The sequence below is a fragment of the Capricornis sumatraensis genome, chromosome 17 (assembly GCF_032405125.1).
Source record: "Capricornis sumatraensis isolate serow.1 chromosome 17, serow.2, whole genome shotgun sequence".
Classification (NCBI taxonomy): domain Eukaryota; kingdom Metazoa; phylum Chordata; class Mammalia; order Artiodactyla; family Bovidae; genus Capricornis; species Capricornis sumatraensis.
The window spans coordinates 14,736,951-14,764,810 of NC_091085.1; the positions used below are offsets into that span (position 1 = coordinate 14,736,951).

The window sequence follows — 27,860 nt, forward strand, 5'->3', positions numbered from 1 at the left end:
TGCATTATACTAATACTCAGAGAATCAGTCAGTTCAGTCGCTCAGTCTGTCTGACTCTGCGACCCCATGAATCGCAGCACGCCAGGCCTCTGGGTCCACCACCAACTCCCGGAGTTCACTCAAACACCTGTCCATCGAGTCGGTGATGCCATCCAGCCATCTCATCCTCTGTCGTCCCCTTCTCCTCCTGCCCCCAATCCTTCCCAGCATCAGAGTCTTTTCCAATGAGTCAGTTCTTTGCATGAGGTGGCCAAAGTACTGGAGTTTCAGCTTTAGCATCATTGCTTCCAAAGAACACCCAGGGCTGATCTCCTTTAGAATGGACTGGTTGGATCTCCTTGCAGTCCAAGGGACTCTCAAGTAGCTTTACTGAAAAATAAAGGCTACTCCTAAGAAATAAAGATTCAAATACTCCTTTTTATTTCAGAGAAGAAAGAGACATTATTAGATTTTACTAAAGCAGCCTTTCACTTTTGGCATGTTTTACCATCTTAAAATTGGGGGTATCATTTGTATTTCTATGTGTCATTGGTGGATCCGTTTCAGATCTGACCCTCAATAATACTTTTTATTCCATTTGGTAAAAAGTTTGGAAGTGTTGATCAGTTCTCTAGGCTTACCACACTGTCCAGTAGTAATGTAATATCAATCGTAATTATGATCACATATGTAATTTTAGATTTTCTTGTAGTCACGTTAAAAAGTCAGCAGGACCATGTGAAATTGATTTTAAGAATATATTCAATGTGATACACCCAAAACATTTTTATTTCAACATGTAATCAATATAAAATTATTAATTAGATATTTGGATTCTTCTTATTTTTTATACTGCGTCTTCTTTGAGATCTGGTGTGTGTTTTATATTCACAACAGGTCTGTCCTTGGACAGCATAGTTCAAGTGTTTCATGGCCACTATAGTTAGTGGCTTCTCCATTGGACAGTGCCAGCTTAGGGCATTGTTTCAGCATCACACTGAGAGATAGCTTTCTGCATGTAGAAGGAAGATTTCCTTCATCGTCTTTGAGCAATGATGTTTCTGATGGTGTACTCCATCTAAATATGAACTGACAGGTAGTAGCATTAGTAGCTAGTCTTGAGGGCTGAAATAGAAACTGCTAAAATTGGTTTGGAAAATCATCTCTGGCATAAATAATAATTTAAAATCTCCCAGCAAGAGCTTGTGTTTCAAGTCTTAAAAAAAAACACTTAAGTTTAGAAACTGAGGTGCAAAATAGATTACTATCTTCAGCCTGAACCATTATGACCAGATTTTGTGGAGCAACTAAGGCTTGTAAAGCTTGCATGAATGTCATAAGGCAATCACATCTAAACATTTAGGCAGAAAGCTAAGCGTTTCTAGGTAGTTCATTGCCACTGATTTCCCTCCCTCTCTCCAGGCAGCATACTCATTTCAGACACTTTTAGTGTCAATAGATTTAATGTAATGATTAAATACCATCTGACTTGCCGCAGTTTGAAATCTTTTTCTTCTCTCCTGTAGAAGTGATTGACAGATCAGGGCTGGAAAGTGGAGGGAGTCATAAGTGTCACTTAGGTTCATTGTTTCAGAGTGGGAACAGGAGATTACATGGAGATTATTGATGACACTTTTCTAGAAGCTCAAAATTTAGTGCCAAAATATATCTTAAAATAACCTGTGCTAAAAGTTGGTGGTAGAATAGAAGTCTGGTGGAATCCTAAGACAGCATTTATGTTTCAAGTTTTTATTTTGAAGTTTATGCCCCGGTCATGATACAGCACCAAATGAGACAGAGCTGCCTTCAGGAAACTTGTGCACTAAAGGGAGGGCTGACAATAAGAGCATTCCAGCCATTCAGTGTGATAAAGGCTCTGTGCTTCATGGAGGCGAGATCGGAAGTGAGGAGAAGGGAGAGGAAGGAGGAAATCCACGGCTGTGATGAGGTGCCTCATAAGCTGCTGTAAGGAGGCTGGACTTTATCCCGGGGGTAGCCGGGGAATGCTGGAAAGCCTCAAGCAGAAGGGCTGTGGTGGTTTGGGTGATGACTGTGATTGGTGTTTGAACATGCATTACACCATGAGCAGGAGTGGAAGCAGTAAGTAAGCTGTTAAAGTAATGGGGTGAGAGGCCGTGGAGGCTTAACTCAAGTCACGGCAATATTACTAGAGAAATGTGGGTGGATTTGAGACATATTTAAAAAATGAGAACTGTTAGGATTTGGTGACTGATTTTGTCTGCTAAGATGAGAGAGAAATTAAGTTTGACTTGGACATGTATGTAGAGAATTTAGTTTGGGAGTAGTTCCCTAACTACCAGCTCCCTACCTTCAGTCAGAAAACTTTCCATGACAGGTGAATTCAACTCCCCCCAAACACATTTAGTTAAGCCAGTATTTACTGATAATTTCATCATATAAAAATATGTATGATAGTGCAGAGCATTTAGGATTAAAAGGATAAAATAAATGGTCCTTTATGTCACATACTCCAGGTGAGAACAACAGATACATATAAAATTATGTTTTAATACAAGGTAGACAATTATAAGTACTATAATAAGATATAAACAAAATGGAATTAATTCTTCCTGGAAGAAGTGGGCTGTGATGACTTCATAGGGTAAGTGGTATTCGAGTTGTATCTTAAAGGTTGTGAGAGAGTCTTCTGTCTCCCAGATTTACGTCTCTCGCATGTACCTTTCTCCTGATACCTGACATGCTCCTCAGCGTGGCCCTCTCATGTATAACACATTCAGAACCAAATTCCTGATCTTCATTCCCTTAAACCTGCTCTTCTCAGCCTTCCCCTTCTTAGTAAATGGTTTCCTGGTTGTGAGTAAAAGCTGAAGTCCTTACAGTGTAAGACACTACAGCGGCTACCCCTCCCCTCCACAATCCTGTTACACCTTGACCACTTCGCACCGTGTGCCCCCTTGTCCACTCTATTTTAGCCAAATAGGCCCTCTTAGCTATTCCTCACAAACTTCACCTCAGAGCATTTGCTTTTCGTTTCACCTGAAAACCTCCTGCAGATAGCCTTATGGATGAATTTCTTCAGCCATTTCAAGTCTTTGCGCGGGTATCACCTTCTTAGGAAAGCCTTCTCTGTCCTCTTTGTTTAGAAGTATGTCCCTCATCCCGTGCAGCTTAACTCATTTCTCGGTGCTGTGTTTCTTGAGTCACTCACCATCTGACATGCATGTCCTTACTGTTTATTATTTATATCTTATCCTACTGGAATACTAGCTCCATAAGAGCAGGAATTTGGACTGCTTGCTCACTGGTTTATCTCTAGTGCTTAAAACCATGCCTGGAATATAGTAGGCCCTAAATTAAAGATTTATTAAATTAATGCTTTGATTAAGAGTATTCTGAGCAAGAAAGTGACACAAACAAAATTCAGAGAAAATACTTGGCACATTGGGGAATGCTTGTTTGTCTGCTGATTGGTCTTATGTCCCTAGTATGTAGGAACCACAGAAAGGGAAAAACACTGAAAGGCAATTGTGGTCTGATATGAAGGCCCTCAGTAATATGAAGATAGTTTTCAGTTCTCAGTCCATGTGATCTCTGGCAAGCTACTCACCTCTACCACTGGAGTGCAAGACTATATGTATACAGACTTTGTTCCTATAACATTTCATTTATTAAACAGGTTGCAGTTTCTTGACCCCTGGGCTATATTTTCCTATCCCCTGTTTTAGGCCAGGAAGATTCATTTACGATTTTGCACTAATTGGCTCTATTATAAAAAGAAAGTGCTTTGGCAGCAGTATGGAAAGTAGATCCATGGAATGGGATAAATGGATGAGAACTTAGAGGTGGCGAGAGATATTAAAGGCTATGACAGTTAAAGGTAAAGACGATAAGAGCCTCAACTTGTTGAAGAGTTAAGGAGATGAATTCAGGGGATGAGTTAAAAGTAATTCACCAGGGTTTGGCACCTAGTTGACTGTTAAGGGATGGGAAGGCATAAAGATGATTGTTTAGACTGGGTGCCTAGATAAATAATTATTCTATGAATTATATTGAAGCTGGTGCATAGATCAAATGTGTGAATTCAGTTTTTGACACATAGATATATTTTTGGAATAACCAGAACACTATCATCCAGTTCAGAATCGTGTCACAGGCCTGTAGGAGAAGAAGAAATATTAGGTGATGCTTATCTTGAACTCCTCAAAACAATTGTCTAGTCTCTTGATCTCCACTTAGCTCCTGCCATCTTCCAAGCCCACTCGAATCAAGCTTTCTTCTCTACCACGTTACCAACATCAGTCTTGTCAGTCATTGATGAGCAGCCTTGTTGTTGTTCAGTTGCTCAGTTGTGTCTGACTCTTTGTGACCCCTTGGACTACAGCCCTCCAGGCTTTCCTGTCCTTCACCATCTCCCAGAGTTTGCTGAAACTTACGTCCATTCAGTTGGTGATGCCATCCAACCATCTCATCCTCTGTCGTGCCCTTTTCCTCTTACCTTCAATCTTTCCCAGCATCAGGGTCTTTTCCAGTGAGTCAGCTCTTTGCATCAGGTGGCCCAAGTATTGAAAGTTCAGCTTTATCAGTTCTTCCAATGAATATTCAGGGTTCATTTCCTTTAGGATTGACTGGCTTGATCCTTGCTGTCCAAGGGACTCCCCAGAGTCTTCTCCAACACCACAGTGTGAAGGCATCAGTGCTTTGGTGCTATGTCTTCTTTCTTGTTCAGCTCTCACATCCATACAGGACTACTAGAAAAACCGTAGCTTTGACTATACAGACCCTCTTCAGCAAAGTAATGTGTCTTGCTTTTTAATACTCTGTCTAGGTTTGTCATAACTTTCGTTCCAAGGAGCCAGCATCTTTTAATTTCACGATTGCAGTCACTGCCTTGTGATTTTGGAGCCCAAGAAGATAAAGTCTGTTGCTGTTTCCATTGTTTCACCATCTCTTTGCCTGAAGTGATGGAACTGGATGCCATGATCTTTGTTTTTTGAATGTTGAGCTTTAAGCCAGCTTTTTCACTCTCCTCTTTCACCTTCATCAAGAGGCTCTTTAGTTCTTCTTTTGCTTTCTGCCATTTGGGTGGTGTCATCTGCATCTCTGAGGTTATTGATATTCTCCCGGCAATCTTTACATGTTATCAAATTCAGATTTTCAGTTCTCGTGGTACTTGATCTGTCAGCGTTATTGACACAACTAATTGATTCATTTTCCTTGTGACATTGCCTCTGCTTGGTGAAGGAGCCACCTACCTTCTCTTGACTATCTTCTTTTCTCCGTCTCCTTCACTGGATTATCTTGTTTTCACACCGTAAATTACTGGAGTACCTTTTGTCTTGTCTTTAGATCTCTTTTGTGTCCACATTTGCTCCCTGGGTGAGCACACCTCACCTCTTAGCTCTCGCTTGAATTCTAGAGCTGTGTATCTAGTTCCCTTTGAGCTATGTGTATGTTTATGGATGTTTTAAACTGAACATGTCCAATATCAAACTCTGTACTCTCCTCTCCACCCTGAAGAAAAAGTCCCATTTAATACCCGCATTTGCTATCCCAGTGAAAGATAGCACTGTTTACCCAGTTTGCTCAGCCCTTTAGAAATCTTGGAATCTTTGTTCCTCCTGGACACACACACCCCTCATTACTCATCTAATCAACCTGCAGAATGTGTCTAGAACCTGACCTGTATCACCACGTCCATCGCTAGGACCCTCGCGCAAGTGACTATAAATTCTCACTTCACCTGCTCCCCATGTGGGATTTTCTCTATACAACAGCGAGAATAATCTTTTTGTTTTATAAGTCAGATCACATCCTGTGCTCCCATCCATCCAGTGATCGCTTGTCTAGCTTAGACCAGAATTCAGCTTCTTAGCACAGCCCTGCGCTGTTCAGTGGCTTCATTGATGACTCATGTCTTTTTACCCTCCTGTAGCCTCACTTGCCTTTGTTGTGGTTCCTCTTCAAAAATGCCAAGCCTGCTCCTTTTCTTTTTAATATAAATTTGTTTATTTTAATTGGAGGCTAATTACTTTACAATACTGTATTGATTTTGCCATACATCAACATGAATCCACCCCGGGTGTACATGTGTTCCCTGTCCTGACGCCCCCCCCCCCCACCTCCCTTCCCCCAAGCCTGCTCCTGTTCTGGTCGCTTTGCATGTAATGTTCTCTCTGCCACAACCACTTTCCCCATTTATTTATTTATTTTTCATTCAGGTCTCTGCTCAAATGTCACCTCCTCAGAGTGGACGTGCTTGAACTCTCTCTCTAAAATAACACTGCCCAACCACCATCATTTTCTATCCCTTTATCTTGCCTTTTTTTTAAAAAAAAAATATAATGTTTGCCACCATTTGACATGATATATACATTAGTTTGTTTATTTCATGTCTCCATAGCTAGAGCTCTGTGAAAGGTGGGGACTTTCTGTTTTGTTCAGTTGGTAACCTCAGCATTTAGAACAATGCCTTGCATTTAGTTAGAAATCAATAAATATTGGTTGAATGAATGAAATCTGTTTTATAACTTTTTGTGTATCATTAGTGATGAATGCAAAATTTTGTTGTTATGAAATCAGTAAGATCAGTACAGCATATTCCATACTTAAAATTAAATAGAATGTGATTAAATCCTAGGAGTTTGCTAAATAGTATTTAAAAAATAAATGACCATCAGTAATATTATGCAGAATTGGTTTTCGCTTTAATAACCTTAAAAGATATTAAATGTGTATCTGTTCATTAGAAGTAATAATACAAAATGGAGATGATCAGAAAATAGTTTTGTGTGTGTACTGTGAGATTTGTTAAACATGAGACCTTTGACTTGCCCTCCGCTACTTCAGAAACCCCAGGGGCTGTGATCTGAAGATAAGTTAGGTTTTTTTTTTCTCTTCTATCAGCATGTCTTCTACCATAATACATTCCACAGATGCTGATAGCATCAGCGTTAGAACCATTTATAAGAAAATGTTTAGCTACAGTTAGTAGAACATAGTTGCTGGATATGTATTTCTTGAAGTATTTGTTAAGAGAAAAAGCTTAAGTTAGGATGACTTGATAGTTTTATTTTCTTCATCTGTTCTTCCTATTTTCAAACAAACTTTTAAATAATTCAGAATTTTAATAATGCTAAAAGACAGTAAAATTAAAATCTTGCCCTTTTCTGTACATCCTTTCCACATTTCTGGCACACGTATCTCCCTCCCTCCTTCCCTCCCTCTGTCTTCCTCTTGCTGTCTCTTCATTCTGCCCCTTCCTTCTCCCTCTCTTTGTCTCCCCTCTCTTTTTTCTTCCTTCTCTCTCCCCTTCTCCCTCTCTTTCTCTCTTCCTTCTCTCTGTTTTTTTGGCAGTCTCTCTCTTTCAGTCTCTCTCTGTTTCACATCCACGTTAGAGTGAGCTCAAGCTGTCTTACTTCTCTTGTAACAATGTAGAACACTCACACTCTTAACTGAACTGTAATTGTGTTCATCCTTGTTTTTGTACATAACTTACAGATTTGTTGATTTAACCACATCTTTTTAACCCTTTTCTTTTTAATGCATCAGTAAGTTAAATGATATACCTATGTACTAATATTTTTTTAGTATTGAACTTTGTACTCTTGTGTCTACAATGAACCATTTTTTTGTTATTCTTGTTATTCTTTGACAAAAAGTTCTTAAGAAACTGAATATTTTTCCTCTTACGCTACTTACACACTGGGCAGAAAAAAATTGTTTAAAGCACTTAGAAAATGTTCCTATCTTCCTAAATTATAAAAATGTACACAAGTCAGCTGTAGTTTGTTTTTTGAATTAGTGATCTTATATTTTTGTTCAGTGGAAAAATACACATTCTTCATTAATATATTTTAGATACTGGTGTTAACTGTTCTTCCCCATACTTAAAGTAATATGTATGTATTTTATAACTTGCTCCAGAAAAGATTTACGGTGGACGTTCTATTTCTATCTTCTGGCAGTCACTGCTTACCTGTTATTTGCATCATTAATGTCCATTATCTCTCCCCAAATTACACTGTCCTGGAGGATAGGCATCTGAAACAGCAAAAGATACAGCGAAGATGTCCAGTCCAAAGCCGCAGGTGAAAAAATGTGTTTGAAAGCAGGAAAGTGCTATAAAGTATTGAGAGTATTCATCATAAAATGAGGCATGTGAAGCTATGCTGTCATTATTAGTAAAAATAAATAAATCTGTTTTAATGTGATGGCTGTTTGGTAGGAACTACTTTCTCAAATACTTTTGTGGTCATGTTTACTTTTACAAGTAAATATTGTTAACTTGCCCTTAGGATTATGTTAAACGCTTTTAAAAACGTCTGTCATTGAGTTACCTGTTGGCAGGTCAAGTCTCTAATTTAGGGTTGTTATTGGGGCACATTAATGATGATAATAATAATAGTAAGATCTTTTGTGCTTAATTGTATATTATCTCATATTAGCTTCACAGTAACCCTGTGCTTTAGAAGTGGCACTTGAGGTAACTAAGGCTGCCCTGGTGGCTCAGATGGTAAAGAATCTGCTAGCAGTGTGGGAGACACAGGTTTGATGCCTGGTTTAGGAAAATCCTCTGGAGAAGGGAATGGCAATCCACTCCAGTATACTTGCCAAGAGAATTCCACGGACACAGGAGCCTGGGGGGCTACAGTTCATGGGGTTGCAAAGAGTCAGACACTACTGAGTGACTACACTTTCAAGGGTTAGAAAAGTTAAATTAAAACCATGTGACCAGTAAGTTGAATAGACAATATATAATCTAAAATTTTGCTTTCACATCTTTTATTTTACCATCAGTATCCCCAAAGCAGTGACTTGTCAGGATTTCATATTTTAACAAAAAGGAAAAAAAATATTTTACTTTAGTTGTGAAGTAGCATCTTTGTCCTTATTTCAGTTTTGATTACCTTATTTCTTTGGATTAAAAGACTAGTATTTGTCATGGTTGCCTGGGTATTATTGAAGTGATGGTTTTAATTCAATGGATAGAATTGGTGGCTATTAGAAGGCGAATCGTACAGCCTTCCTGCAGAGGCCATTCATATCAGTGCGGATCGTACCTTAGTAAAGAAACCAAACATACGTGTGGTCACAACCAATCCTTGTCATTATGCCATGAAAGCCTGGGGATTTGTGATCAAAGCAATGGGCTTATCCTTAACTGTGGTATAACCTCTGGTTGAACCTTTCAAACTTTTATTTTAAGAGATGATACACTACGTTTTGACCATGTTACTTACCTCGAAGACCTATCCACCTAATTAAGTGATAGAGATTAAAATTATTGTCAGCAAGTCAAAAGAATATGTGACTTGTAAATACCTCTGTCTCCTGTCAGTGTTGTTTACTTACCATTTTGCACTGATGTTTTAAAGAATTGCTGAACATGTGTTTTTTATCCAGAGCTGAATGTTCTGTTCTGATGAATATAAAACATACTTCACTTTGTAAACGTACATTAGGAGTATTAGAGAGACATAATCTTTGACTCTGTCGCTAAATTTCATCTGTCAAAGGAGATAATTCTGAACTGTAATATTTAGTGTTATTTCAAGGCATGGTTCTTAGAAAGATGCTTTTAGGATTTAGATGGAATTCTGCATGTAACTTGAATGTCATTATCATCCATAGTAAAATTTAGGCAGTAAATATACTTACTTGTTTCCTTGGTTAGATGTTGGTGTACCTCAGTTGAGTTCAGCTGTTTATTTCCTATTACGAGGATATTCAACTTTCATCAACTGATTTACTTTTGCAGATCTCCTTATAGTGAGATGATACTATGTTTTCAGTATATATACTTACTTTTTCACTTAATTGTCTTTAATTGATGATGTCCTTTATACCATAGTAGACACTTCATAATCTTTCTCTTCAGTTTGAATTTACTGGAAACATGTGTCCATTTTAAGATTATCTCCTGTTCCATGTATATAGTCCTCTCCAAACTGACTGAATAGTTCTTCACTGATCATTGGAAACAAATGATATATGCATGTTTCAATCTCTGTACCTCTTCTTAAGATATTCTGCTTGTCAGAACTGTTCTTGTCTTTCCCCTCTGCTATTTATCTTTGATTGTAACTACCATTCTTCAACAGGTTTTTATTGAATATCCAAATGTGCCACTTACTGTGTCTAGGCTTTGGAGGTGTAGCAAGACACATAAAGTCCTTAATCTCCTGGAGCCGTCAATTAGAGGGAGCACTATAGTTTGATGAGTGTTATATTATGAAAGTACAGTATATTATGTTCTTCTCCCCAGAACTTTCTCTGACAACCCCAACTTCTAGGCATCCTTTTTTCTTTTGAATTTCTAGAAGGCTGTTTGTGTTTATAACCAGTTTACTCCCAGTTAATATATCCTTTCACTGTTTAAAAATGTACATCTGTGATCTGTAGAGGGGAAGTAACACTTATGTCTCTGTATCCCAGATCCTAACACACTTCTTTGTAAAGTAAAAATGAAGTGAATTTCTTTGTGATTGTGATTGCTATATAACACTTCATGTCTGTCTAATGCTTATATCAAAATATCAAAGAATCAAGTAACGGGAACTTTAAAAAAGTTTTACTCTGCTCAAAGTGAGTTCTATCATTTTGTTTCCTAGAAATAATTGTAAGTAAATATATTGGTACCTCTTTATTATTTAAATACAGTTGACTCTTGAACAACATAGGTTTGAACTGCATATGTCTACTTATCTCTGGATTTTTTTCAATAGTAAATACTATAGTACTACCCTGTCCAGGATTGGTTGAATCCATGGATTCAGAACCACCTATGCAGGATACAGAGGAACTGCAGAGATGAAGTGCCAGTTTTTGACTGGGTGGAGGGTTGTTGTTGTTGTTCAGTTGCTAAGTCGTGTCCCGCTCTTTGCAACCCCATGAACTGCTAAGCACGCCAGAATTCCCTGTCCTTCACTGTCTCCCTGAGTTTGCTCAGATTCATGTATATTGAATCAGTGATGCCATCCAACCATCTCATCCTCTGTCTCCCCCTTCTCCTCTTGCTCTCAGTCTTTGCCAGCATCAGGGTCTTTTCCGTGAGCCAGCTCTTCACATCAGGTGAACAAAGTACTGGAACTTCAGCACCAGACCTTCCAGTGAATATTCAGGGTTGATTTCCTTTAGGTTGGATCTCTTTGCCGTCTAAAGGACTCTCAAGAGTCTTCTCCAACACCACAGTTCAAAAGCACCAATTTTTCAGCACTCAGCCTTCTTTATGGTCCAACTCTCACATCCATACATGACTACTGGAAAACTGTAGCTTTTACTATGTGGACTTTTGTCGGCAAGGTAATGTCTCTGCTTTATAATACACTGTCCAGGTTTATCATAGCTATTCTTCCAAGGAGCAAGCATCTTTTAATTTCGTGGCTGCAGTCATCATCTGCATTGATTTTGGAGCCCAAGAAAATGAAATCTGACACTGTTTCCACATTTTCCCCATCTATTTGCCATGAAGCAATAGGACTGGATGCCATGATCTTCATTTTTTGAATGTTGAGTTTTAAGCGAGCTTTTTCACTCTCCTATTTCACCTTCGTCATGAATCTCTCTTTAGTTCCTCTTTACTTTCTGCCACTTTAATATCACGGTCATTAAAGTGGTATCATCTGCATATCTGAGGTTGTTGATGTTTCTCCCAGCTTGTGATTCATCTACCCCGGCATTTCGCATGATGTACTCTGCATATAAGTTAAATGTGTTTTCCAAGGATCAACTGTATAAATTTAAGTCCGGAACCACTAACTCAAGTATATAAGAAGTGTCCTCATTTGAATTCAAGTCTTCATATCTGACTAGTAGGAAATTTATTCACAGTCATTAGATGCTTAGGACAAAGGCCTCCTTTCCCAAGGCTTGAATGAGATACAGGCTTATGTGGTACCTAAAAAAATTGGCTTTCACGTCTTCAGTTCATCTTTTTCACTAGTAATATATCCTCATTGTCTAGGATGTATGGTCTTTTGGAAGCTGGCAGCTCTGCTGGTTATCCAAGCTTGAGTTAAATATTTGCTGATGCCAGAAGCCCTGGTGCCAAGTGACTAGCTTAGCTAAGTGCACCATCATGGAGCATGTGTGCAGGTGGGCCGATTGTTCTCTGTGTAAGGGGGCTTGACTGAAGGAAAGAAGAGGAGCCCAAATCTGCCTATACTACACTCACCAAACTGAGTTCTCTTGTGACTGAATTAGCCCTGAAAGATTGCCTTTTTCGTAATTCATATAGAGGCACCATATGGACAAGCTGTAATCCCGATCACTACTTACCATCCCCTAGGTTCCAGACTAGCCTCTCTATCCCCTCCCCTTCTCGTCTGGCTCAGAGAACACTGACTGCCAATTTTGAGAAATTTGGTTCCCTAATTCTGGGGAAAATCTCTCTTCTCCTTGATTTCTGTCTTTTAAAAATACCCTTGACACTACTTCTCCTGGGCATTTTATATAGTCTCCTGTTTGCTTAGACTTTCACAAAAGACAGAAAAAAAAGGATGTTTTCAGGAGGCCTTTTCTCTGGACCCTGCAAATATTCTGGAAATGCCTGACAACTGTCTTGAAATTGGAAGGTTGTATGCAGTGGGAGATTGAGGAGTAAAAAGTAACGAAGCATAACACAGAATTCCCATCCCAATAAATTTCAAGTGAAATATTAAGCCTAATTTTTATTTGACTTTTATTTTTGTTTTTTGTTTAATCATTTGTTTTGTATTGGGGTATAGGCAGTTAACAAACACTGTTGTGAAAGTTTCAGGTGAACAGACAAAGGACTTAGCGATACATATACATGTATCCATTCCCCCTCAAAGCCCCCTCCCATCCAGCCTGCCGCATAACAGTGAACAGAGTTCCATTAATTTTTAATTGATAAAGTTTACAGTTTTAATTTTGAGCATCTTTATAGCATCCTTTATACAAAATGTATAAGGTATCTAGCTTTAGTAGGAAATCACAAATAAAGCCTATGGTAATTATGGAAATTGATAAGTCTTTACCTCCCTCCCAGCATTATAGAAAAGATACAACTGAAAGTTTAACGTGGTCCAGTCATATCTTGTATTACAAATTTCTTGTTTGTTTTATATGTAATTTTGCTCTATTTTATTTTGAGATAAATTAACTAAATTTACATTTAGGGTAAGGGCTTCCCTGATGGTTCAGATGGTAAAGAATCTTCCTGCAATACAGGCAAGACAGGTTTGATCCCTGAGTCGGGAAGGTCCTCTGGAGAAGGAAATGGCAACCCACTCCAGTATTCTTGCCTGGAGAATTCCATGGACAGAGGAGCCTGCTGGGCTACATAATGAACTAATATGTTTAAATAAAATGGGCTAGGAACAAAATATATTTCTGTTAATTGAATTTAGAACTTGTAAAAGAACCAATGAAGAGCATTTATGTTTTGAGCAAATATATTTTTGTCAGTTTATTTAACTAAATAAAATGAGAGATGTAGAAGATAGGAAAAAACATTAAAAAGTCATAAGAACTTTGGTACTACATAAGAAGAATTAAACATTTTATTTATAAGAAATTTGCTATGAAAGGTCATTTGTCCCCTTTCTTCTTTCTAGATATGGTCTCAAGAAAGAGTATATTTTTTGTATATTTTTACTGTGTAATATGTATCTCTGATTTATGATGCAGGTGACTGATCGCCCAAATAAAAACTTGGGAGAAACTTAGCATCTAAAATTCAGCCATTATCATTGTTTTGACTCCTAGGAGAAATACCACAGAGAAGCATAGTGTGTATAACAGGCAGAAGAAGGGTGACATCCTCTGTCAGAGTGTTAGGGTGAGGGTAGGGGTGCACAAGTATTACAGCATACTTCAGCAGATTGATAGTTATAAAGCGACATATCCACATATGGTGAAAAACGGCCATGGAGTAAGTCGTATCCAGCTCTTTTTGGACTGTAGCCTGCCAGACTCCTCTGTCCTTGCAATTTCCTAGGCAGATCATTGGAGTGGGTTGCCATTTCCTTCTCCAGGGGATCTTCCTGACCCAGGGATCGAACACAACATCTCCTGCCTTCACAGGCAAGTTCTTTACCACTGAGCCACCATCAAAGCCTGTGTGTGTGTGTGTGTGCATGTGTGTTTGTTTGTGTGTGTGTGTGTGTATGTAACTTTTTTTCAGGAGAACTAATTTTCTTATTGTGGAAAAATGGAAAGTTTTTGTTTACTATTTTTAAAAAGTGCTTAGAATATATGTTAAAAACATCTTTAAAATGTTTAGCACTGTGTATACTATGTAAGTAGAGTCTATGTTTATTTGATGATTAAGTACAGAGGCTTTAATTACATAGAGTTAAATGTCAATCTAAATGTTTCTCTAATTTCCAAATTTATCATAAATCAGCTGTATAACCTTGGGCAAATTGTAAGTTCTTTGAACCTTAGTTGATTCTTTAAATGGCGATGATACCTTACCTTGTAAAATTGTTGTGAAGATTAAATGTGATAAGTTGTGAAGTTTAAATGTGATGTTTATTAAGAGTTTATTTTAGTACTTGACTCATCTCATGCAGTAAATCTTATTTAGCTCAAACAAATTGAATATAGCTTTTTGTTGCATAAAATAGCACATATATGTCTTTTGTTAGGCTTACATGCATCATTTTGGAGAAGAAAATCTTAAAATTTTGGTATAATCACTGTATCATTTTATTTATGATTAAACTTTTAGTAGGACTCTTCCTTTTTAAAAATTTTTGTTAAGTTTAAATGTTTTTCATGTTAGTGATCATGTGGTTGTCAGGCATTTGGAGGACAGGGTCATTTCTACCCTGCTTAGTTAATTATTGTGATTGTAAACAAAGGATGTACAATTCAAAGTCAAGCAGCATTTCACATGGATGATGGAGGTGATAATAGCTTAATTCCTGCTGAATTTTTTTTCTTTGCTCTAGTGAATTCATACTGACCTTGTCCAAAATCTGATGACCTCCCTATTTTACTCAACCATTTGGAAAGCGAGGCTGCCATAGCTGGCCCTGAGGGGGTAGCTGAAAGACCACTGAGTCACTGACCCATGTCAAGACTGGATTTCAAGTCTGATCTGTAGGACCTCTGAAATAATTATACATGGGGCTTATTGTACTCAAAAACCTAACTGGTTGCATTTTTGTGCTTATTAAGTATCTTGTTAAAGTGTATTTTAAATGTCCTTATTTAAGTCATATTTAATTTACTATTTCTCATGCAGGTCATTTTCTAGACTAATTATAAATTTTTATCTTTTATCAGAGTTAGTACCTTCAAACTAAACTTGAATGTTTTGAAATGTGAGCAAAATATATTATTACACCCTGGCTAACTTCATTGAATATCTTCCTGGTTCATGATGGACCAAAGCTTTTTAGTGTTTATAAAGATCTTGGTTTTTTATGGCAAAAATTCCACACACCTAAACAAAAAAAAATCTAGTTTAAGCTGTTTATTAATATTGTAGCATGTTAATCTCTCTTTATATGTTTTCTAACCTCAAATATTACTCAAATGTTGGTATTTTAAGGGTTTTGAGATTATAAGAATTGTCATAAGGAAAGCATATGACCACCCAGTAAGGTGTTTTTTTAGATTTGATTGGATGTGATCAGTCAGCCTTGATGGAACTTTCTGATAGAGCTAGGATATGAAAACAAAAAAAAATTTCCTATGTTTATTTTGTTCTTCTGCATAATAGGAGATGTTTGGCTTTTTATAAATACCTTCAATTTTCTACAGTTTTTAATATGACTTTATCTTTTATTTTTATATAGGAGTTGATCCCTGAATTTTATTATCTCTCTGAGATGTTTGTCAACTTCAATAATTATAATCTTGGAGTAATGGATGATGGGACAGTAGTGTCAGATGTTGAACTTCCTCCTTGGGCCAAAACCTCAGAAGAATTTGTTCGCATAAACAGATTGGTAAGTTGGAATCATCTACTCTGTCTGTCATGAAACTTTTCTCAAAGTGTATTCCATGTGTTGGTATAATCATTAACCCTTACTCTTCTGAGCAAAACTGTAATTGATAGGGATAATGGAAAGTGACATGATAGTTCATAAATCTCTGTATATACTTTATAAAATCTTATTGACTTGAAAGGTATAATGGTTTCTTTTATGCAGGATTTAGGCTACTTTTGCCTGGCAAATCCCATGGACGGAGGAGCCTGGTAGGCTGCAGTCCATGGGGTCGCTAGGAGTCGGACACGACTGAGTGACTTCACTTTCACTTTTCACTTTCATGCATTGGAGAAGGAAATGGCAACCCACTCCAGTGTTCTTGCCTGGAGAATATCAGGGACGGGGGAGCCTGGTGGGCTGCCGTCGTGTATGGGGTCGCACAGAGTCGCACACGACTGATGCGACTTAGCAGCAGCAGGCTACTTTTATATGAATGTGATGATTCAAGATTATAAGTGAAAGTTACAAGTGAATTTCTTAGAGAGTGCTATGCTTTTTCAAACACGAGTTTCTTGTACCATTAGAAGTACAGAATTCTGTATTCCAGGTTAGAAGGCCATTGAGCATTTTGATAATAGAAAAAGATTTTCAAAATTTAAGCTGTATCTATCTTTTAAAGGAAATTTCATGTAATATTTAGAATAGGAAAACTTTAAAATTTAAAACTGTGCTTATAAAACACTCTAAGAATCCTCCAGTGGACTCTTTAATGTCCCCTGTTTTATGGGTTCTAGATTATTCTATGAAAAACTAATGTGATTTTTCCTTTTTGCCCTTAACTTTCATAAATGCTGAGAATTAGGAAGCCTCATTCTCAGTTTTTTTAAAGTAGTATCTTTATCAAACTTCATACTAAAAATTGAATGTGAATTTCATTGTGTTTTTAATTTACACCAAAACAAACATTTTTTTTTTTTTTTGGTACTGCTAAGACGGGTGGCACTGAGAGTGGGCATCAGAGGGCAGACACTGAAACCACAGTCACAGAACACTAACCAATCTCATCACATGGACCACAGCCCTGTCTAACTCAATGGAACTGTGAGCCATGCCATGCAGGGCCACCCAACCTGGATGGGTCATGGTTTCTGACAAAACGTGGTCCACTGGAGAAGGAAATGGCAAACCACTTCAGTATTCTTGCCTTGAGAACCCCATGAACAGTATGAAAAGGCAAAAAAGATGGGACACTGAAAGATGAACTCCCCAGGTCAGTAGGTACCCAATATGCTACTGGAGATCAGTGGAGAAATAAAACCAGAAAGAATGAAGAGATGGAGCCAATGCAGAAACTACACCCAGCTGTGGGTGTGACTGGTGATGGAAGCAAGGTCCGATGCTGTAAAGAGCAATGCTGCATAGGAACCTGGAATGTCAGGTCCATGAATCAAGGCAAATTGGAAGTGGTCAAACAGGAGACAGCAAGAGTGAGTGTCGACATTCTAGGAACCAGCGAACTAAAATGGACTGGAATGGGTAAATTTAACTGAGATTACCATTATATCTACTACTGTGGCCAAGAATCCCTTAAAGAAATGGAGTAGCCCTCAAAGTCAACGAAAGAGTCTGAAATGAAGTACTGAAATGAAACACATTTATTAAGTTTAATTGACATACCATAAAAGCCACCTTTTAAAAAGTTGTCAATTCAATGAGTTTTGGCAAATTTATAGGTTTGTATAAGCATCAACACAATCAGCTCCCATCACTCTAAAATGTTTCCGTCTATATGTTTGCTCCCAATCCTAGTTCTAAGCAATCACTGATTCTGCCTTGATAGCTCTTCTTTTTCTAGAAATCTTACACAAATAGAAACCTGAGGTGTGTAGTCCTTTTGTACCTGGCTCTCTTACTCAGCATGATGTTCTTGAGACTCCTCCTGTTGTGCATATAGCAGCAGTTTCTTTGTGTTGCTGCATAGTATCCCTTTGTATACATAATAACATATTTTGTTTATTTACCAGCTTATAGATATTTGGCTTTTTTCCAGTTTTAGGCTATTAAGATTATTTGCATATATATTAGAGTTGATATCTGTTTTCATTTCTCTTGGATAGATTCCTAGGAGTTTTAATCCCTGAGTCATACGATAAGAATAGGGCTTCCCAGGTGGTGCAGTGGTAAAGAATCTGCCTGCCAATGCAGGAGACGTGGGTTTGATCCCTGGGTCGGGAAGATTCCCTGGAGTAGGAAATGGCAACCTGTTCCAGTACACTTGGCTGGAAAATCCCATGGACGAGGAACCTGGCAGACTACAGGCCATGGGGTCGCACAAAGTCAGACATGGCTGACTGACCACATGCACGCATGATAAGAATATATTTACTGTTTTGCATTCCCATCAACAGTATGTGAAGTTTCAGTGTGCTGTATCCTTGCAAATATTTGTAATTGTCAATCTTTTTTACCTTAGCTCTTCAGTGATGCATTGTGATTTTAATTTGTGTTTCAGTAATGACTAACGGTGTTGACCATCTTTCCACAGGCTTGCTTTCTGCTCATATATTCTTTGGTGCACTATCTATTCAAATCTTTTGCCTGTTTTTTAATTGTGTTGTATGTCTTTTTATTATTTTGTTGTAAGACATCTTTATATATTCCCCATAAAAGTTATTTTTCCAACATATGTTTTGCAGATCTTTTTCTCAGAGTCTGTGGCTTGTCTTTTGCTTTTTAATGGTTTCTTCTGAATCACCGTTTTGAATGAATGTTTTGTTAACTATCAGGTAGATATAAGATAAAATTTATATAATATTTGAAAGATATAGTCATTCCCATTCTTGAGAAATATATCCCTTAGAAAAATTGAGATCATGTTGTGATCATTATTGAAACATTTTTTTCTCAATTTAAACTTTTTAGTCTCAAGGGAACCAGTTCTCTATTAATTCATTAATTCATCATTGCCATGTTTAGTATGGCTAAAAATACAAAGAAATTTGTTAAAGTATTTGCTTTAGAAAAGGTCTAAGAGGCAGAATCATTTGAATAAATTATATTTAAAACTCTTCAGTAATATTTTGACATTTAAGGAAATATGATTCTATAAAGTAAGGTAAACCGCTCTCCTGACAGTACCCTCACCCCTACTCAGACTGCTCTCTCCTCAGAAAAACCAGGTCTATTTGGAACAAGTCTTCCAAGGACACGGAGGAAAAGAAGGTGGCAGCTTACCAAATTGTTTTTCATTAAAGTTTCAGTTTTGCTTGCTCATGCTTAGATATGATTATGAAATTTTATACAAAGTAGTGTTTAATAATACTAGTTGCACATTTATTACAACTTAAATAAGTAAATGTTAGTCATTCTGCCGTGTCTCTTTGAGACCCCATGGGCTGCAGCCTGCCAGACTCCTCTGTCCGTGGGATTCTCCAGGCAAGAATACTGGAGTGGGTTGCCGTGCCCTTCTCCAAGGGGATCTTCCCGACCCAGGGAATGAACCCTGGTTGCCTGCATGGCAGGTGGGTTCTTTACCGTCTGAGCCACCAAGGAAGCTGGTATAACTTATTATTGAATTATTAAACATTTTTCCCAGCGATTCCTCTTCCTGTGAACTTGACAGATGTCTTCATAGTTTAGGCTCTAAATAAGCTTATATTTATAACAGACCTCATAAAAATTCACTGCAAATTAAATTCAAACATTTTATAGTACAATATTTACATCTCTGATAATTTTAACTCCTAATTAGGAAGGTACTCGATTTTTCTGACATGTGTCTTTATGAAAGAATTTGATAACTCATTCATTCTTTCAAAAATATTTATTTTGCACCTATGATGAACAAAGCTTCCCACAGTGCAGTTCATATTGACTCGTTTTAAAGTTTTCTGTTGACTCTCTGACTAAACTGTTAGTACGGTGTTTTATGTGTGTGTTAGCATGCTATCACGTAAGGGTTTTATCCCCCTCCTCTTTGAGGTTTACCTCTTCAAGTCCACAGATTTTATGCAATGATTGTAGCTCATGAAATGCATACTACTTTGATCTGTGACCTTTCTGTGGTGCTAATCGGGTTCCTGATATCATTATACCTTACTCATTAATCATATTTCCTGCAGCCCGTCAGGCAGCCAGACAGAGCAAGTCCCTGTTTTCAGCCCTCTGTTGGCAGGTTTCTGCTTTTCCGGATTATTACAGACGATACTTTGGCTTCTCATAGTCAGAGCCACATCAAGCTGTGTGTTACAATTAAAGTCAGATGGTCCTCAGGTTGAACAGGGATATAGTGTTGCAGCTGTCTCTCTTCCTGGAACAAACCAGCACCAAGAACAGATGATCTATAGGACAGTGAATAATAACAGATTGTACAGTACTCCATTGGTAGCAGGGGATCCCAGATTTAATTAACTGACATACTCATTTTAAGATACACAGCACGTCTTTTTTAAGTATTTGCTTGCCCAGATATTATCTCAAGGGAATAGAATATTTTTAGGAGCATGATTCTGATGTTGGACAGTAACCCTACATTTTCTTTTCTTTTTTTTTTTTTTTTTGGAGGACTCTAACTGCTACCTTACCTAACCATGTTACTCCTTAGAGTTTTCTGTAGGTAGTGAAGATCTAAATAAGAATTACTGAATTGGCTAACGTGTTGAATGTATATACAGAATCCTCTGTATTTTAGAAGGAAAACCCTCAGAGGTCTGATTATTCTTTCAGGTATATAAATTAAATTTTCTTTGTTCTAAAGAGTTGGAATCAGGGAAAAGCCAAAGCGGTCTTAACTACATCCCAGAGAGTGGTCTGTGTTATTTAATATTACCTAGATTAGGAAAAAAAAAATATTCCAAATGCTGCTTTAGAAATATAAATGAGAAACAGGCCTTCATACTTTCAAATAATATAAAAATGTATGAGTTCAGACTGCTCATCATTTATCTCATGGTATAATGTCAATGTTATGGACCTATATTACACTGCCTCTTAGAACCCTTGAGTTTTAAGTTGAATAAGAGACATAAGACATAATAAGGAAACCATTTTCTCAGCAGTAATGTTACTTTAAAAGTTTATAGAAGTTGGTGAAGTGGAGTATTTTGTTTTAGCTGCAGGATGTATAGTTTATCCAAGTTATAATAGTAATTTGTTCTTTTAACCAGTACTTACTAAGTTGCCTGTTTGTGGACCAGCACTGTTAGACTCAGTGAACCAGACAGATAGTATCTCTACTCTTTGGAGATTACTTCTTGTTTGATAACTTAGGTTGTTGAAACAGAAAGCTTTTCAAGGCTGAGAGGTGGCATGAATTTGATAAAGGACATCTACTGATGAATTGTACTCAGGTTACCAGTTAGAATCCCATTTGCTTTTGTGTGTCTTCTATAGCTTCTGTCTTTCCTGCTGTGTCATAAAAGTGACATGAGTTGTCACTTGCTTGAGAAGGTAAAGAAAAATAAAGTGAGTGTGTTATCTTCTTTCCAATAAGATGTGGACACATTAAGAGTGATTTTTGTATTGTTTTCTAAGAGAAAAATTTAAATTTCATATTTTATTTCACCACCTACCTTGTCTTTTCCTATCTATGCTAAATTTTAAGTCTGTTGAGGGTGAACCTTCATAGATCTTATGCATGTGACTGAACTTGGTCAGTCTTTTCTAACTTTTAAGAGCACTGACTAGGGAACATTTTTTTAAAACAGAAAATGTTTTGTTTAAAAAAAATTTTTTTAAACAAGCTTTTTAGAATACAGATTCTAGAAGCTAACTTTTTTTTTCATACTGTTCCTTTTCCAATTGCCTTTTATTTTCCACATTGATAATGATGTGGCAAAGAATATAAGTTGTCAGAGCAATATAGCTTGTAATAATTATTCTCAGCTTTGGGCATATCCTTTCCTCCACCTCCCTCATTGGATCTAAATCCTGGGAGGATGGGGACAGATTTTTATTAATAGTTTTTCAATCTAACGCTATTATTGTTTGGTTTGCCTTTAATCCTGTTATGTAATTTGCTGTTAAATCTAGTTCAAAAAGGACACCTAAATAAGTTGGGGGAAAAAAAGATGTGTTGATAGATTAATTCTCTCCTACTGTATTTATAAATCCACTATAGAATCCAGTCCAAGTTCCAATAGAATTGTTTTGTTTTGTTAGAATGTGAAAACTTGATTGCAAAGGCCAAAGGACCAATTATAGCCAAAATCCTTTCTGAAAACAAGAACAGATTTCAGAGGGACTTGTTCTACTATATGTCAATAGTTATTATAAAGCTGTAGTAATTATGGAAAATTAGGAAAAGGAGACTAATAAAAGTGAACAGAGAACCCAGAAACAGACAAGGGCATATAAAGAAACTTGCTCTGTCATAGAGTTAGTATTACAGATCTGTGGGGAAAGGAAGGACTTGTCAACTTAGATGAGATAAATAGTAATTTTGGGTTGATTTCCAAGGGCTGCCATAACAAAGTAACGGAAATACTGGGTGGCTTAAAGAACAGGAATGTGTTGTCTCAGTTCTGGAGGCTAGAAGTCTGGAATCACAGTTTGACAAGGTTGGTTCCTTCTGAGGGTTGTGGAGGAAGGATCAGATGTAGATCTCTTGCTGGCCTGTATTTAGCCGTGTTCTCCTTACATCTCTAAACGTCATCCTCCCTTTATGTGTGTCTGTGTCTCTAAAATTTCCCTTTTAATAAGGACTCCAGTTATATTGGGGTAGGGATATACTCTACTCCAGTATGACCTCATCTTAACATAAATAATTACATGTGTAATGGCCCTATTTCCAAATAAGGTCACATTCTGAGTTACTCAGTTCAGTTCAGTCGCTCAGTCATGTCTGACTCTTTGCGACCCCGTGAATCGCAGCACGCCAGGCCTCCCTGTCCATCACCAACTCCCAGAGTTCACTCAAACTCATGTGCATTGAGTCGGTGATGCCATCCAGCCATCTCATCCTCTGTCGTCCCCTTCTCTTCCTGCCCCCAATCCCTCCCAGCATCAGAGTCTTTTCCAGTGAGTCAACTCTTCACATGAGGTGGCCAAAGTACTGGAGTTTCAGCTTTAGCATCATTCCTTCCAAAGAAATCCCAGGGCTGATCTCCTTCAGAATGGACTGGTTGGATCTCCTTGCAGTCCAAGGGACTCTCAAGAGTCTTCTCCAACACCACAGTTCAAAAGCATCAATTCTTCAGTGCTCAGCCTTTTTCACAGTCCAACTCTCACATCCATACATGACTACTGGAAAGACCATAGCCTTGACTAGATGGACCTTTGTTGGCAAAGTAATGTCTCTGCCTTGAATATGCTATCTAGGTTGGTCATAACTTTCCTTCCAAGGAGTCAGCGTCTTTTAATTTCATGGCTGCAATCACCATCTGCAGTGATTTTGGAGCCCAGAAAAATAAAGTCTGACACTGTTTCCACTGTTTCCCCATCTATTTCCCATGAAGTGCTGGGACCGGATGCCATGATCTTCATTTTCTGAATGTTGAGCTTTAAGCCAACTTTTCCACTCTCTTCTTTCACTTTCATCAAGAGGCTTTTTAGTTCCTTTTCACTTTCTGCCATAAGGGTGGTGTCATCTGCATATCTGAGGTTATTGATATTTCTGCTGACAATCTTGATTCCAGCTTGTGCTTCTTCCAGCCCAGCGTTTCTCATGATGTACTCTGCATAGAAGTCAAATAAGCAGGGTGACTATATATAGCCTTGATGTACTCCTTTTCCTATTTGGAACCAGTCTGTTGTTCCATGTCCTATTCTAACTGTGGCTTCCTGACCTGCATATAGGCTTCTCAAGAGGCAGGTCAGGGGTTCTGGTATTCCCATCTCTTGAAGAATTTTCCACAGTTTCTTGTGATCCACACAGTCAAAGGCTTTGGCATAGTCAATGAAGCAGAAATAGACGTTCTTCTGGAACTCTCTTGCTTTTTCCGTGATCCAGCGGTTGTTGGCAATTTGATCTCTGGTTCCTCTGCCTTTTCTAAAACCAGCTTAAACATCTGGAAGTTCACGGTTCATATATTGCTGAAGCCTGGCTTGGAGAATTTTGAGCATTACTTTACTAGCGTGTGAGATGAGTGCAATTGTGCGGTAGTTTGAGCATTCTTTGGCATTGCCTTTCTTTGGGATTGGAATGAAAACTGACCTTTTCCAGTCCTGTGGCCACTGCTGAGTTTTCCAAATTTGCTGGCATATTGAGTGCAACACTTTCACAGCATCATCTTTCAGGATTTGAATTTGAAAGTTAGAATTTCAACAAATGAATTTTGGGGGATACTTTTCAACCCATAACAGATATTAATGTGGAAAAAATGTAAGGACCTTATACCAGAAATGAAAATTAAAATATATTAAAGCTTTGCACCCCAAGGATTTGAAAGAGACACATGTACCCCAATGTTCATTGCAGCACTATTTGCAATAGCTAGGACACAGAAGCAACCTAGATGTCCATCAGTAGATGAATGGATAGGGAATTGTGGTGCATATCCTCAATGGAATATTACTCAGCTATAGAAAGGAATGCATTTGAGTCAGTTTTAATGAGGTGGATGAAACTGGAGCCTATTAAACTGAGCGAAGTAAGTCAGAAAAAGAAAGACAAATACTGTGTATTAGTGCACATATATGGAATTTAGAAAGATGTACTGACGATCCTGCATGCAGGGCATCAAAGGAGACACAGAAGTAAAGAACAGACTTTTGGACTCAGTGGAAGAAGGCAAGGGCGGGATGATTTGAGAGAATATCACTGAAATATGTACGTTACCATGTCTAAAACAGATGACCAGAGCAAGTTTGATGCATGAACCAGGTCACCCTAAGGTGCTCTGGGACAACACAGAGGGATAGGGTGGGGATGGAGATGGGAGGGCAGTTAAGGTAAGGGGTCACATGTATACCCGTGGCCAGTTCATGTTGATGTACGGCAAAAACCATCACAATATTGTTATTATCCTCCAATTAAAATAAATACATTTTAAAATACAATACATTGATGCTTTAAAAATGAAATAATTAATAATTTACTAAAAAAACAAAAAGTCAAAATTAGAAACTTTTAGAAATTAACACAAGAGGAATTCTTTGTGAACTTGGAGCAGTTGAAAGTTTTTCAAACAAGAAACAAAATATGATCCATTGCATTAGTTGATTTTTGGATGTTAAACCAACCCTGCATTCCTTGAGTATATTACCTTTGGATGATATAAATTCTTTTGATGTATATTGCAATTTTTGTTGTTAGTATTTGTTGAGAAATTACTATTTGGGAAGACTTGTTTGTCTGTATTCATGAGGAATATTGAGATGTAGTTTTCTTATAATATGTTTTTATGATTTAAATGTCGGGATTTATATTAGCCTCATAGAATGAGATAGCACAAAGTGTTCCCTTTTCTATTTTCTGGAAGACTTTGTAAAAGATTGCTATTGTTTCTTCTTTACATGCTTGATTGGAGTCAACTATTGACATCATCTGGACAGTAACTTGTATGTGTGTGGTGTGGAGATTTTAAATTACCAAATCATTTTCTAGTTGTTATAGGTTTATTCAGAGTCTTGATTTTTTTTCTTGAATCTATTTCAGTAGTTTGTGTCTTTCTAGGCATTTAGCCATTTAGCCTAAATTGTCTGTTTTATTAGTATAAAGTTGTTCATCATATGCCTTATAATTTTTATTTTTCTAAGTTTGGTAGTAGTATTACCTCATTTATTCCTGGTTTTTTGGTAGGTTTTTTTTTTTTTCTTAGTCTTGCTAACACTGTTGGTTTTATTGATCTTTTCTTATAACTTACATGTCATTTCATTATTTTTTTCTCTACTGTGTATCTTTTTTTCCTTTCATTAGATTTTCACTCTAATAATAATTTTTTTTTCCCTTTTGCTTGCTTTGAATTTGGTTTACTCTTTAACTAAAGTCTTAATTTGAGGAAATAGTGTGTTTTTTTACTTTAAAAATTTTTTTTGAAATATAGTTAATTTACAGGATTGTGTTAATTTCTGCTGTACAGAAAGGTGAGTGTGGGATGGATCCCTCATGGGTTTGATCTCTTGGTCAGGACCCTGGAGAAAGTAATGGCAACCACTCCAGTATTCTGGCCTGGGAAATCCTATGGACAGAGGAGCCTGGCAGGCTACAGTCCACAGGGTTGCAAAGAGTCAGACACAAATGAATGACTAAGCACATGAGCACACCTTATTTTCTAATATTGGCTTTTATAGTTACAGATTTTTCTTTATGTACTATCTTTGCCACATCCCTAAGTTTTGATCTTTTGTTTGCTTATTTTCATTCATCTCACAATATTTTATATTTTCTTCTGATTTGTTTTCTGACTCATCGGTTTTTCAGAAGTATACTGCTTAGTTAATAAATATTCATGGATATTCCAAATTTCCTTCTGTTTTTAATTTCTAATTTAATCTTCCTGTGATCAGAGCATATACTTGTATGATTGCTGTTGTTTTAAGTGTATTGAGACTTGCTTTGTGACCTAGTATATTGTCTATATTAGAGAATTCTCCATTTGCTTTCAAGAAGAATGAGTATTGTGCCATTGAGTATTCTATAGATGTCAGTTGGTCAAATTTTTTATGTTTGTCTTTATACCTTTGCTTATTTTACCTATTTTTATAAATTTTTGCTAGTTCAGTGTTGAAATTCCCAAATGTTATTTTCAGTACAGTTTTTTACTTCATGTATTTTTTTGGATCCTGTTGGGTCCACTGGAGAAGGGAATGGCAAACCACTTCAGTATTCTTGCCTTGAGAACCCCATGAACAGTATGAAAAGGCAAAATGATAGGATACTGAAAGAGGAACTCCCCAGGTCAGTAGGTGCCCAATATGCTACTGGAGATCAGTGGAGAAATAACTCCAGAAAGAATGAAGGGATGGAGCCAAAGCAAAAACAGTACCCAGCTGTGGATGTGACTGGTGATAGAAGCAACGTCCGATGCTGTAAAGAGCAATATTGCATAGGGACCTGGAATGTCAGGTCCATGAATCAAGGCAATTTGGAAGTGGTCAAACAAGAGATGGCAAGAGTGAACATCGACATTCTAGGAATCAGCCAACTAAAATGGACTGGAATGGGTGAATTTAACTCAGATGACCATTATATCTACTTCTGCAGACAGGAATCCCTCAGAAGAAATGGAGTAGCCATCATGGTCAACAAAAGAGTCCGAAATACAGTACTTGGATGCAGTCTCAAAAACGACAGAATGATCTCTGTTCGTTTCCAAGGCAAATCATTCAATATCACAATAATCCAAGTCTATGCCCCAACCAGTAACGCTGAAGAAGCTGAAGTTGAATGCTTCTATGAAGAATAAAATTTTTTCTCTCATGTTTTAGAAACCAGAAGTACAAAATCAATATTGTGCTCTCTTCAGGATAAAGGGAGGCCTCTGTCCTCACGTTGCCTTCTCCTCTTTTGTCTATAGTGAAATTTCTTTCCAGCTTTTCTTATGAATATGTGAAGTGAAAGTCACTCAGTCGTGTCCAACTCTTTGCAACCCCATCGACTATACAGTCCATAGAATTCTCTAGGCCAGAATACTGGAGTGAGTGGCCTTTCCCTTCTCTAGGGGATCTTCCCAACTTTATGTTCTTTAATTTTGGGTCTTTTTGTTTCTCTGTACCTGCTTTTAAATTTCCTTTTATATTAGATATTTCTAGTCTGTGATTTTGTTTCTTCATTAATTTGTTTTTAACTGTTTATTTTAGATATTTTCCTAGTCATTACTCTAGGGACAAAATCTTAATCTATTGCAGTCTACTTTGGATTAATATTAGCTTAATATCAGTCAATGTAGTGATTGTTCCAGTTCAGCTACATTTCCTCCCCCATACTTTGTGTTTTGTCTTGTGTAGTACATCTCTGTCTCTCTCTCTCTCTATATATATATATATTATAAACCTACCCTGCAGTGTTAGAACTATTGCTTTATGCAGTCTTATGCCTCCAAAGAAGTTAAGGAG

The 27,860-nt window shown here is 37.4% G+C and overlaps 1 protein-coding gene across 1 annotated transcript in view; it reads left to right on the top strand.

Annotated features, from left to right (window-relative positions):
- Nucleotides 1-27,860, top strand: part of LRBA (LPS responsive beige-like anchor protein) — a 746,329-nt gene that overhangs the window by 571,578 nt on the left and 146,891 nt on the right. Inside the window, exon 47 of the mRNA XM_068990001.1 lies at nt 15,732-15,884. Within this exon, the coding sequence (XP_068846102.1) occupies nt 15,732-15,884 (153 nt within the window). The remainder of the gene's footprint in view (nt 1-15,731; nt 15,885-27,860) is intronic.